The sequence below is a fragment of the Lagenorhynchus albirostris genome, chromosome 20 (genome assembly GCF_949774975.1).
Source record: "Lagenorhynchus albirostris chromosome 20, mLagAlb1.1, whole genome shotgun sequence".
Taxonomy (NCBI): domain Eukaryota; kingdom Metazoa; phylum Chordata; class Mammalia; order Artiodactyla; family Delphinidae; genus Lagenorhynchus; species Lagenorhynchus albirostris.
The window spans coordinates 13,882,148-13,896,119 of NC_083114.1; the positions used below are offsets into that span (position 1 = coordinate 13,882,148).

At 44.1% G+C, this 13,972-nt stretch overlaps 1 protein-coding gene across 10 annotated transcripts in view; it reads right to left on the reverse strand.

Moving 5' to 3' along the window:
• VPS53 (VPS53 subunit of GARP complex) overlaps window positions 1–13,972 on the reverse strand; it is a 139,781-nt gene that overhangs the window by 42,981 nt on the left and 82,828 nt on the right. For all 10 annotated transcript variants that reach the window (XR_009537732.1, XR_009537731.1, XR_009537729.1 and 7 more), the window contains 4 exons: window positions 12,551–12,793; window positions 9,468–9,615; window positions 5,827–5,909; window positions 4,778–4,856 (listed from right to left, as the gene is read on the reverse strand). Coding sequence is in view for 1 of the 10 variants with exons in the window: in XM_060135395.1 (XP_059991378.1) it covers window positions 4,778–4,856; window positions 5,827–5,909; window positions 9,468–9,615; window positions 12,551–12,793 (553 nt within the window). In the remaining 9 variants the exon portion in view is untranslated. The remainder of the gene's footprint in view (window positions 1–4,777; window positions 4,857–5,826; window positions 5,910–9,467; window positions 9,616–12,550; window positions 12,794–13,972) is intronic.

The following is a 13,972-nucleotide window of genomic DNA, read 5'->3' on the forward strand; positions in this document are numbered from 1 at the left end:
ACTGATTTTTGACAAGAGTCTCAAGACCACCCAATGGGTAAAGAATAAATAGTCTTTTCAACAAATGGTACCGGGACAGTTGGACATCTACATGCAAAGGAATGAAACTGAATCCTTACTTCACACCATATACAAAAATTAACTCAAAATGGATTGAAGGCCTAAATGTAAGAGCTAAAACTATAAAATACTTAGAAGAAAATATAGGTGTAAATCTTCATAATTTTGGATTAGGTAATGGTATCATAGGTGTAACACCAAAAGCACAAGCACCAGAAGAAAAAATACAAAAATTGAACTTCATCGAAATTTAAAACTTTAGTGCTTCAATGCACATGATCAAGAAAGTAAAAAGACAACACATGGAAAAGGAGAAAATATCTGCAATTCATGTATCTGACAAGGAGTCTAGTATCCAGACTATAAAAAGAACTTTCACAACTCAACAATAGAAAGACAACCCAATTTTAAAATGGGCAAAGGAGTTGAACTGACATTTTTTCAAAGAAAATATACAGATGTCCAATAAGCACATGAGAAGCTGCTCAACGTGTTAGTCATCAGGGAACTGCAAATACAAGTTGAAACCACAATGAGATACCACTTCACACCCACTAGAATGGCTATAATTTTTCTTTTAAAGTGTTGATGAGTGTTGATATAGAAAAATGAGAACCTTCACTCATTGCTGGTAGGAATGTAAAATGGTGCAGCTGCTGTGGAAAACAGTTTGGCAGCTCCTCAAACGTTACACGTAGAGCTACCAGATGACCCAGCAGTTCTACTCCTAGGTATGTATACAAGAGAATTGAAAACATATTCACACAGAAACATGTACATGAATATTCATAGCATTACTCATAAGAGTTAAAAAGTGGACTCAATCCAAATGTCCATTGACTGATCAGTGAATAAACCAAATGTGGTTTAACCATATACAAGGGAGTATTATTCAGCCATAGAAAGGAGTGAAGTACTGATACGTGCTACCCCATAGATGAACATTGAAAACATTAGGCTAAGTGGAGAAATCCAGTCACAAAAGGCCACATAGTGTTTGATTCTATTTATGTGAAATGTCCATAACAGGCAAATCCCTAGAGACAGAAAGTAGATTAGTGACTGTCAGGGAAATGGGGAGTGACTGCTAACGAGTATGGGGTTTCTTTTTCATGTGATGAAGATGTCCTGGAATTAGACGGTGGTAGTGGTTCCACCGAATTATACATTTTAAAAGGATGAATTTTATTGTATGTGAATTATACCTCAATTTTCTAAAAGCAGGCAGACATTTGAACTGGATTTTAAAGGGTGAGCTAATTGGGCAGACAAGGGTGGAAAGAGAATTCTAGGCAGAAAGAACAGAATGAGAAAAGGTGTGGAAGCCACAAAAAAAGTAATGCATTCAGAGAAAGAAAAGTGGCTCAGAGGCTGGAGTATAGTTATACACACAGGAGTGGCAGAACCAACAAGGTAGTGAAGGGACAAATCATAAAAGCCCAGTATGCTAACCAAGGAGATCATGGGGTGCCTTCAATGAGAAGGAGGTCTCCTCGCAGGAGGATGACATAACTCAGTTTCTTGGCTCAATCCATCTTGCCAAAGAAGCCTCCTTCCCTCAACTCAGAATCATCTGACAACACCGCTCCACTTTGGCGAGCCCAATGCTCATTTTCTCACCATTTATAAAATAGTTATTTACAGCATCAATTATTCTAAGTTTTTGCCCCACCAGAATATAAGCTCCTCAAGGGCAGCCCTGTTTCCAGCCTTGACTACGTAGGTACAAGCACACCCAGAGTGCTCTGTGGAATTCCAAAGATGTGTAAGGAGACTGGCAATGCTGACAAGGTGCTGAGCTTTCCTAACTTTATAAACCTGTGTTCATGTTGTCACTCAGCTCAGAATGCCCTCCTAATCACAAATCTCTTCAAAACTTTGCCATCCTTGGTGGTCTGTTTCAAATGCTACTTCCTTAAGAAGGCTTTCTTTGCTTCCCCACCTGGATGTGAACCCTCCTCTTTTTTCGTCTGTTTGTTTTGCTTTGTTTTGGCCACGCTGCACGGGCGTGCGAGCGCAACATGTGGGATCTTAGTTGCCCAACCAGGGATCGAACCCTGCAGTGGAAGCTCGGAGTCCTAACCACCAGACTGCCAGGGAAGTCCTGAACTCTCCTCCTTTGAGAAGGGTGTATTCTGTACTTCTGGTACTGATTTCCTCATACCTTAACCCCCCTCATCTCACACATCTCTTACCCCACACTTTCTGGAATCTAAGCACCTTGGAATAAGGTCCACATCTTTCCCAGCCTTGGGACTCCCAGCACCGTGCTGGGTAGAGTCTGAAATGAACTGTTCAACTAGCAGCAAAAATGATGGAATCACAGACAGGAATAAGCATTATCACAAAACAAAAGTTTTAAAAAATCTTAGAAGGAACTACACAGAACAGAAGGCAGGCACAAATAACAGAGGGTATTTGTTTAATCAGTTTGTGACCACTTGGCTTGTTTATATCTGGTCATTTTCATCACATGGATTTCATTTTGCTAGAACTCCAGAAGACTCAGACAAAGAGTAACGGCCTCCCAGCTGCTGCCTTCCCACATCTGTGGTTTTCCTATGATGTAAACAAAAGATTCTGGAGGTATGGTCTCTGTTAGTGTTTGCTGGTGTGGGTATGGTGGAGAGATGGGTGGTGGGGGCAGTTTGAGGGAAATCCACCTAATGAACTGACAGTTCATATAAGCAACACCTGGAGTGTTAAACCCCTACAACTGTTATTTTCCTGGAAAAAAAAATCCACTCTTCCTTTGGTAAATGTAAAAATTCTTTCGCCAGCTGCATTCCAATCGAAAGTGTGTGGCAATGCAGGAGAGATGGCAGCCGGAACAGATCATGTTCAGGATGTAGGGAGTGTTCCCCAGCAGCGAGGGGATAATCAGAACCCACAAAACCAATCTTCAGAGTCACGTTCCTTTCAGAAAATGAGTGAGTCTCCCTGTGCCTGCTTGGAGTATTCTGCTTGTAAACACTTGGATGCTGGAAATACACATCCATATCTGATTGGTGAAAGGAAGGGCCTTTTGAATGGAAACTCTGTGACATCAACTACTCAGGACTCCCCACTGAGCGCCATAAAACTCCAAAGCTTAAGTTTTGGTCTTAGCCCTAGTTTTGTTAAATATTTACAATCTACTACAAAACCAAATTCACAGCAAATGTGTGTTTACACAACCTTGTGACACGGCCACTCCTGACAAGAGGGAAAGAGGACTAATGGTTATTGGCACCAGACCAGTCACTCTCCTCAGAAGGCAGATCCTGGCATTTCACATACTGATGAGGTAACTTGGGCCCAGAGAGGTTGTTACTTGCTTAACACGCCCAAAGGAAAAATGAGGAGAGGTAAGTCTGTCTGATTCCGAAGCCAGTGTTCTACTCTGCTACTGGTCAGTATGCCCCAGAGAAGTTCTTTCTCTAGAATTTGTAAGAATGTTCCAAGAGTCTACGATTCTAGAATAGGCATTGGCAAACTTTTTCTGTAAAGGGCCAGACTGTTTATATCTTAGGCTTTGCGAGTCATCTAGTCTCAGTTGCAACTACTTAATTCTGCCGTTGTAGCGCAAAAGCAGCCATAGATAATATATAAATGAATGAGCGAGGCTGTGTTCCAATAAAACTTTATCTGGCAGCAGACCAGATTTGGCTCACTGGCTGTAGTCTGCCGACCCCTGCTCTAGAAGGTTCAAAGAGTGGGCAACTTCGTGTTATTTGGCTTAGAAATCAATGAAGAATTGCCTATTTCCAACTTAATTAATCAACAAGTATGAGTCTTCTCTATTCTATGTGGTCCATGAACTTAAGGAATTGATTTTCTTTTAGGAAGAAAAGACACAGGCACGTAAAAGCCAAAGAGCAACATGAAGTTGCACGTGACAAGCGCCAAAGGAGGGGCCTGCAGACTGAGGGCTGACTGACGGGCCACCACGATATTAGAAAACCAGGGTCCGCAACCTGATCAAATGATCCTGCACCTGCATGAGAGCGCAGAGAGAGTCGGAAAAACTTCTCAGTGGGCGGGAATGAAAATGAGTCTGAAGTGACTGCCGCCACATGAAGGGTTTTCAGCACGTGTCAGATGCTGATCAAAAGCAACCTCACGGACTTCCCTGGTGGAGCAGTGGTTAAGAATCCGCCTGCCAATGCAGGGGACACAGGTTCGAGCCCTGGTCGAGGAAGATCCCACATGCTGCGGAACAACTAAGCCCGTGAGCTACAACTACTGAGCCTGTGATCTAGAGCCCGTGAGCCACAACTACTGAGCCCCTGAGCCACAACTACTGAGCCCTCGTGCCACAACTACTGAAGCCCGTGCGCCTACAGCCCGTGCTCCGCGACAAGAGAAGCCACTGCAATGAGAAGCCTGTGCACTGCAACGAAGAGTAGCCCCCGTTTGCCGCAACTAGAGAAAGCCCGCGCACAGCAACGAAGGCCCAACGCAGCCATAAATAAATAAAAACGATTTTAAAAAAAAAAGCAAACTCTCCTTCAAACTTAGGAAACACACCTGCTCCCTGTCTCATTCTCAAAGGACAGGCAATTGACTTCAGGTGCAAGATCAATTGAGTGCTTTAGCAAACTCCTGGAGGGCTCCGTTCTCCTCCCAACTGGTGCTTTAAGCACTGAAGAGCCTGCAGGAGCTACAGGCAGGGCAGGGAGAAACCACCTGGGGTCACTCTTGGACATTCAGGAAGAAGCACTTCCTAAAAGCTTACCTTGCTCATGGCTGTCAGGGCGGGGTCACAGGCAGCATCGAGATCCTGAACCAACAGCTGAATGCTGCTGGAGATGACACTGCAAATCAAACACACTACTGTGGGCACAGCTTACAAAAGTGAACTGTGAACGAATGACTGACCGACACAGCCCCTTCCAAATGTTTCAGGCACCTGTGTAAAACTTAGGTGCACCATTTCCTCAGAAAAACTTGAGTTTCACTTCAGAAAGGAATGAATGACAAGGAGGAGTGTTTTGGCTCTGCCCTCCTTCTTGCTGTGTGTCCTGGTCTCACTCGGATGTGTTCCTACTCAGTCAGGACACCAGATTCCACGGCTCGTCTCCCCAGTTGCTACACCCAGAATTCCTCTTTGCTACCTCCTCCAAAAGGACCCGTTTACCCAAAATGTTTAAATCAGATCTTGCGGGGGTGGGGGGCAAGTTTAGAGAAAATGACCTAAGAAGAGAATTTGGACTTTTCCTCAGTAAGTGGCTGATGTGAAAGCAGAAGCTTGGCTTTCCCAAATCTCATTTAACAACCAGGACAAAATCCTGCCAGGTAGCACCAGGGCAATAACTGTTTCAAGAAGGCTTTACAGGCTGAACTCCTTGGACAGACACTCTTCCACCCCAAATACACTTGCCCTCCCCCGCCCCCCAGTAGCTAAAATCAGGCTGCTCACCCTTTATACCCTTGAAACACTGGAGGTGGGGCTGGCTCTCTGTAGATTTAGCGGGTCAGATAGGAGGCCCTGGACCTGACCTTCCTGCAGGGATGGCCAAGGGGGGATTTCTTTTCTCTTGTTATTCTAGATAGTGCAACAATAAAGCCCCCATAAGCTAAAAATGATTGTATTTGAGGAGGCGGGATGGGGGGCAGCTGCACCAACTTCTAAGGCTCCTTGGTGGCTGGTGGAGAAAATAATCCTGATCCAACAGAAGGCCCTGGAAACTTCTCAGGCTCTGTAGTAACCTACGCTGACGGCCTGAGACACGCTGCTCCGTGCAGGGGGAAAGGCGGGCCTCGAGCAGGCGCGCGAGTACATACGTGCTGAATGTGTCCATTTCTCCAGTCAGATTGATTCGTTCAGTCAGACTTATGTCGACCTTCTCCTTGAGTTTCTCTTCCAGCTGTTAGAGAGTAACAGAGAGAACGACATACTTAATGCTTATCGGAAGGAGCAACGTAACAATGCTTAACATTTACTGAGTGTGAGGATTCCGGTATAATTCCAGGCACTTTTCGTGTATGGACTCATTTAATTTTCACTGCCCTGTAAGGAAGATGCTATTATGATCCTCCTTTGATATATGAGAAGATGGAGGCATGCCCTACCCAGGACAGTGAGTGGTAGGGCTGGGAATCAAACTTCCTCCAGAGCCTGTGCCCTTTGGCCCTGCACTGTACTTGGTTCTCATGACACACTGACAATTTAAACAGATCCCCGTTTTTAGGATACTCCCTGCCTCGTGAACTGCTGGCTTACCCACCAACACTGGAAGCCTCCAGTGGTGGGTCGCAATAAAATCAGGTAAAGTATTCCCTGAGCGCTGGGCTGGGCCACCCACCGCGTTAAGGTGTTGAGGGATACCAAAATAAACAAAAGAAACAGTTTCTGCCGGCATCATCCTACAGCCAAGTGGGGAGAAATGCTGGCCACGCTCCAGCAGCCTCGAAGAAAAATACAACTGACCGGGAATTGTAAATACCTCAAAACATCCCGGGAATTGCTTCACCAAGCATCCCTAAACCTATTTATTACAGAAATTCTAAGAATAAAGAATGTTTTGTCTTAGATTTAAAAGTGACTCCTAGGAATGGGTAAATTAATGTAACCTTTTGGGAAGGCAACTTATTTAAAAGGCAAACATTTAAATATACACACTCTTTTGGCCGGCAATTTCGCACCTAGAAAGATATTTCAACGAGTAATGAGAACAAGGTACGGAGATGCGCACGTGTTCTTTGCAGCATTCATGAATTAAACCAATATTTACTGAAAGTCTATTCTAAACAGAGTGCCAGGCTCTGTCATAGCATAAGGGAGTTAGCTGGTGAAAAAAACAGATAAGATCCTCTTCTCATAAAGCTCACATTCTGCTGTCGTTTATATTAGTGAAAAACCGGAAACAATCTACACGTTTATAAGGGATTGAGGAGAAAAATTACGGCGCAGGCTCTCAAGGCTTCAACTGTCTAGCGGCCTTTCCCTGTTAACACTGAAAATAAAATCCAAACTTCTAACTATGATTTGGGTCCTGTCTAGCTTCAGGGCCTGCATCTTGCTTTCCCCCTTGTCTGCCTGGCTTCAGTCATACCGACCTCTTAAGGTTCTGGAAGACACCGGGTCTTTTCCCCCTCAGGGCCTTCACACGTCCTACTTCCTCTCTCCGAAGCACTCTCTGCTCCCCCGTCCTAGCCAGCTCCTTCGCTTTGCCACCCCCCCCACCCACTGCCCATCCCTTCCAAGCTCCTCACTTGGCAGTCTCCTTCTCACCCCTCAGGTCTCTGCTTCAATATCACCTCCTCCAGGAGGCCCTCCTTGACTACTCTACCTCAGTAGGCAACTCCCTAACTAGCACTGCAACATCTGTTTCCTTCCCAGCACTTAGAACAAAATTGAGGTTACATCTTGCCTTACTTATTTATTATCTGGCTCCTTTATTAGTTCTAAGTTCCATGACAGTAAGAAATTTGTCTACTCTGTTCACCTCTGTGAATTAATACCAAATACAATGCCTGGTACATAATCAGTGCTTCATTAAGATCTCTTGAAGGAGGGAATGGCACACCCCATGCAGGTGTTAAGCGTAAAAGTGTTACAATTAATGAACCGATATTGACACATTATTGGCATTGTTTTCTAAGTATTATTTTTCAATTCTTCATTGCTTGGATTCTCAAGTCTCTTTGGTTTCTCCCTCCATTTCTTTTTGCAACCCCCCCACCAAACCCCTGTGATTTTTTCTTAAGGAAACTAGGTTGTTTGCCCCGTAGATTTTCTCATAGTTTGATCTCATTGATTGTATCCACAAGGTACTAATTAGCACGCTCCTCTATCCCTTGTATTTCCTGTAAATTGTAGCTTGATGTAAAAGCTTGATCAGATTCAGATTTTTCTTTTTTTAAAGAAAACTCCTTCACGGGAATCCCCTGGCGGTCCAGTGGTTAGGACTCGGCGCTTTCACTGCCGTGGCCGGGGTTCAATCCATGGTCGGGGAATGAAGATCCCACAAGTCACACAGCACCAACAACAACAACAAAAAAAGATGGGCTTCCCTGGTGGCGCAGTGGTTGAGAGTCCGCCTGCCGATGCAGGGGACATGGGTTCGTGTCCCGGTCTGAGAGGATCCCACGTGCCGTGGAGCGGCTGGGCCCGTGAGCCATGGCCGCTGAGCCTGCGCGTCCGGAGCCTGTGCTCCACAACAGAAGAGGTCACAGCAGTGAGAGGCCCGCGTAACGCAAAAAAAAAAAAAAGAAAGAAAGAGAGTAAAAAAAAAAGAAAACTCCTTCATGATAGTGCTGTGTACTTCCATCAGGAGATAACATGATGTTTGGTTGTCTCTCTTTTTGTAATGTCAGCAGCCATTGATGGTCAATGCCCAGATCTATTATTCCATTAAGAGGTATAAAAGAATGATATTTGAATTCAATATCTTTTCTTCTTCATTTATGAACTGAAAATCTGCTATAAAAATATACTTCCCATTGTCTGTGATTTGGTTATCCTGAGGTACAAGTCAGATAGGAAAGGCAGGATAAGAACTTTTCCTTTATTTACCAGTATTCAATTCATACCAGTGGTTTCTTAGTATCTTCCAAGGTGATAAGTGAATTTTAAAAATCATTATAACCAAATGGATTTAAACATATTTGATGTTTACAATCGACTGTAGCTAATACTCTCACTGATACTTGTATGTCTCATCTTTGACCAGTAGAGTTCATTCAGGTTGACTCCTATAATTAGTTTCCTAACGCTGCCGTAGCAAATTACTACAAACTTGGTGGCTTAAAATGGAAATGTATTCTCTCACAGAAGTCCAAAGGGAAGGGTTGGCAGGGTTGGAAATGTGGAAAGGAACTTCTAATCCCACATCTAAGGCTGAACAGAAAATTCTTCTGGTCTTCCTTCTGCTAATGGGAGCTCCAGCAGAGACATTACCCTTTCCTGCTTCCCAGTTCCTGAACGTCAGCATCCAGACAATGGTTATTTGTTTCTGCAGATTGAGAATATGCTCCATACATTTCAGGAGACACATGAAAGCCCAAAGGATTTTCAATGACCTGGTAACACTCCTGAGAATGGAATCACTGGTTGTGACTCATCACCACTAAGGCTGGGGCCTACCACCACTACGATTGTAACTGCTTTTAGCACGTGGGAGACAGGGCTGCTGACCTATTTTCAAGAGGGCACGTCATGCTCTTTGAGTAGCTTACACAGCTCTGGGGAGGAGACCAGTCATACTTTCTTGTCCAGTCTCCTTTTAACAAGGTCCTTCTGCAAGGGGGCTGCCTGGGCCGTCCCCTGGCTGGACCTCGAGTTTTCCCCTGTGGGAGACCAGCTGTTCTGCCCAAGGTTGTGTGTGGCCTCGTTGGGGCCCATATTCTTACCCACTGAGCTAAGTGGCCCAGGCGGCTCAGGAAAAGGAGGAGGTGGCGCAAGGGCAGCCCGGGCGGCTCACCTGCTGGGTGGTGGCCAAGCAGTACTCTGCAGTGCTCAGGATGCTGCAGATGAGGCAGAGCTCCTCCAGGGTGAACTTGGCCACTTCTGAGCCCTCCTTTTCCTTGAGGAGGCTGCTGATGGTCAACCCACCGCCGCTGCTTGTGGTTCTGAGGAAAAGGCATAGGGACCAGTCAGGCCAGGACTCCTCATTTGCTTCCTGACCCGGAAACTGCACGTTGTAAGACAAAGAAACAGGGGAAGGAGAGGCTGGACGTGGCCCAAACAAATCCACACACAATGAGGCCCTTTCCGAGTGACCTGACCTTGACTGTCATTTGTTTAAATTCTCTGACCATCAGAAATAGGAAGAGACGATCCCAACAGTGAGCCAGCCATCAGTCACGTTAACTACAATGACTCTGCTCTGCTGAGCGGCCCCTCTGCTTAGCGTGGCATTTCCTGATCTGTACAGCTCATTCGGAGTCATGTGTGGTGCAAAAGCTGGTTCCCCAACTGTTTCTCTCAGTTAAGAAAATTCTGCATGGGAGCTTGTCTTCGTGCTTGTGGAGGGGTTCAGAAGTGAATGTTAAGACATGGTTCCTGGCCAAAGGCCTGACTGCCTCAAGAAACAAAAAAGCACGTCATCTCTTCCTACTGATCTAATCATGTGATCACAAAAAATAAAAAAGCAGTTTTTAAAATAACTTCCTGCAGTTATAAATAAAATTTCAACTGTGAGAGTCTATTTTTTAAGAAGACAGAAATCAATGATATTTACCTTAAAAATAAGAGAAATTTTTCCTTTAAAACACACACACACACACACACACACACACACACACATACACACACACACCCCTAAACTTCCCACTCTTAGGTAATCAAAGATTTGAAAACATCTTAATTTCTAGTACTTATAAGGGTATGAGGACACTGGCTGTCTCTTCCGCTACGGGTTAGGAGCTTTAAATTGTACAACTTTTTTGGAGGTATTTTTCAGGAGCTTAAAAAAACGTTCAGACTCTTTGACCCAGTAGTTCTACTTCTGTTCAAGGATGCTCTTCTGAATGTTATTTAAAATACCAAAATATTGAACCCAACATAAATGGTCAATTAAGAGAATGATCAATAAGAAATCTCAGAAGTTAGCTGAGGGCCTTCGGTATGTGGGAACATCATAGCATCATTAAAAGTGTCTTGATGGGGCTTCCCTGGTGGCGCAGTGGTTAAGAACCCGCCTGCCAATGCAGGATACACAGGTTCGAGCCCTGATCCGGGAAGACCCCACATGCCGCGGAGCAACTAAGCCCGTGCGCCACAACTACTGAGCCTGTGCTCTAGAGCCGGTAAGCCACAACTACTGAAGCCCATGCGCCTAGAGCCCGTGCTTCGCAACAAGAGAAGCCACTGCAATGAGAAGCCCGCGCACCACGATGAAGAGCAGCCCCCGCTTGCCGCAACTAAAGAAAAGCCCGCACACAGCAACAAAGACCCAATGCAGCCATACATACATACATACATAAAAAAAAAAAATCTGGAAAAAAAAAAGTGTCTTGAATATTTTTACTGTGCTGACTGTTCTCTGCTCTTCTCTTCCCTTTTCACCGCTTGGGAGACTGACCTCTGCAGACTTTTCACCCAGGCTCCCCAGCCCCCTGGGCTCCTGTTGGTTTCAGCCATCAGCAGAGGCTGTAGGAAGTCAGAGAGGTTGAGGAGAGAGAAGTCAGAGTAACAACTAGCCTTCCTGTTCCCTCTGCTTCAGTGTGGTCCTGGCAGTGACCGTGGCCCCTATGACTACAGTTTCTGTTAGGCAGCCCTTTGTCCACAGCCCTTGCTGTCACGTGAGTTTTAAAGTAGTGACAATTACCCACTAGAGTTTGGATGCTTCAGAATCTTCCCTTGGTTCCTTTCACCTGCCCCCATTTCTGTGAACAGTGGCTTTAGTAATAATATCCCAGCTGAGTACCATTTGTTTCCTGCTGTGACACTGACTAATACACATGGCAAAATGCTCACATCATGACAAAGCAGGGTATAAAACTATAAGCACTATAGTCCAGTCCTGTTAAACAAATAAACAGAAGCATTCAGTCACACACATTACACATATAAAGAAAGAACAGAAAAATGTATACTGAAAAGTTAAACCTGTTTTCACTGGGTGGTGATTTTTATCTTCATCTTTGTGCTTTTCTGTGTTTTACAAACTATAACAAACTTGCAGTATTTTGAAAATCAGGATAAAAGTTATCAAAAATTTAAAAATAATGTTTATCATATTCAAAGAAATTCTCATGTGTAAAACATGTCTGTTACTTCAGATCTCTTGTAGAGCGAAGGGATTTTATTTTTCTTTCCTCCCAATTATGTAAAACTCCTATATATGACACATTTTAGTGCCAGTGACAGAAACTAAATTCCAAACTGTTGAATTTAGCTATGGGAGTGATTTATAATTACTGGATTCTGAAGCATTGCTTCAGATCATATTCTATTACAATAGAAATTGCTATATAACCAAACTATCTCTAAAACTCTAGTCGAACAATCCATTTATTTCAAGTAATAAGCTATATATTTTCATGCCCCAGAATAACAGAGTGAAGTCGCTATAATTAGGAGCTATGCTATGCAACCACCTTTCCCCAAATCCTACCACATCTTTAAACATTAGACTCAACCCAGGAGAGCAAGATACACACACCATAAGAGAGACTTTGGCCTGAATGAAACTGCCCTTGCTGTTCAAAAGTCATTGCTACCACCACCCCACTTCTTTTGCCAAGTACCTATCACTGAATCCATGTAAACTAAGCACGTCTATAATGGGACTGACTCCCCTGAGTCCACCGTGGCAGGATCTGACCTATGCTAGTGGCCAGCGTGGCAGTACTGATTTCCTCTGGCGGTCCTGATCAGCTGTGGAATCCCATTTGAGAGGAAACAGTCTCAGACCCTTGGGAACTCCATAAGGGTGTTTTCCTCCCTGATACTCTTGGCAGTTTAGCGAACAGCTTCAGGGCGGATTTCCTTAAAGATTTCCATACTTAGGTATATTCAGAATCTCACTTCTCCGGTCAGACCAGGAAGAACAGGACTCACTTGGGCAGGTTGCCAGAGAGGATTTTCCAGGCGTACTCTCGGAGGTACTTCTGGAAAATAGTGGTCAGGGCGATCATCGGCTCCCCGGTACTGAGCTGCGAGCACTGCACCATGCACTTCTTGTAGTAGACAAAGAGGTCGGCGCAGCTGGGGAGCACGGCGCCCCCCTCGTCCGTGTTGGGCTTAGGTGGCCCCTGGGCTTTGAAATCGGCCACGAACCGATCTATCAGCTCCCCAAGGTTTCTGGGAGGAAGAAAACATGAAACGTTATTTTATTTCAAGAAAGAGAAAACAAACGTGCTTGACTGCCGCGAGGCGATCACTCCTCATGCTTTTTACATTTAAAATTGGACCCGTTTCAGTAAGTCAGACAGAGAAAGACAAATATTAGATGATATCACTTATATGTGGAATCTAGAAAACAATACAAATGAATCTATTTACAAAACAGAAAGACTCGCAAAAATAGAAAACAAATGTATGGTTACCAAAGGGGTAAGGGGGGGGGGATAAATTAGGAGTATGGGATTAACAGATACACACTACCATATATGAAACAGATAAGCAACAAGGATTTACTGTGTAACATGGGGAACAATGCTCAATATCTTATAATAACCTATAATGGAAAATAATCTGAAAAAAATAACTGAATCGCTTTGCTATATACCGGGAACTAATACAATACTGTAAATCAACTGTACCTCAATAAAAAGTAATTAACTTAAAACATTTTTAGAACCTGGATCCATTTTTATCAAAATCATCATTAACTACCACCACCACTCCTACAACAACAGCAGTGATAAAATTTGGCATTTGTGCTGTTTTATACTTTTCAACGCACTTCATGATCGCATTTGACCCCAAACCCCTGGGAGAAAGATAAGGTGTTATTGGACCCTCTAAGAGATGAAAAAAATAAGGCCCAGAAAGTTTGTCACACGATTTAGTGGCAGAGCTGAGCCTAGAATCTACCGCTTAAGTGTGTGCACTGGTCCTACTACCTTATCAGTACCAGCTCCCCTTTCCACAAATGGAAACCCTAAATAATGACAGTGTTCATTTTCTGAACACTTATGGTATACCAGGCACCATGTCAGCTCTTTGTAAGAGTCTTTATATGTGAACTTCACTTAATCTTCACAATAACCTTATGACGTAGGGACTAAAACTATCCTCCTTTTCAAAAAGCGAGGTGCAGAAAATTAAAGGACCTTGTCCAAAGTCACACGGCCAGAGAGTGGAGGAGCCAGGATTAAAACCCAAGCAGCCTGGCTCTAAACCTCATGCTTTCACCCACTCTACCCTACTACCTCCTCAAACACAAAAAGGTTATGATGTCAGCAAATATTTAGATATCATTAACCTAAAGGTACCCAGCAGACAGACAACTAAACAAAGAGAAACTGGAAAGAAACA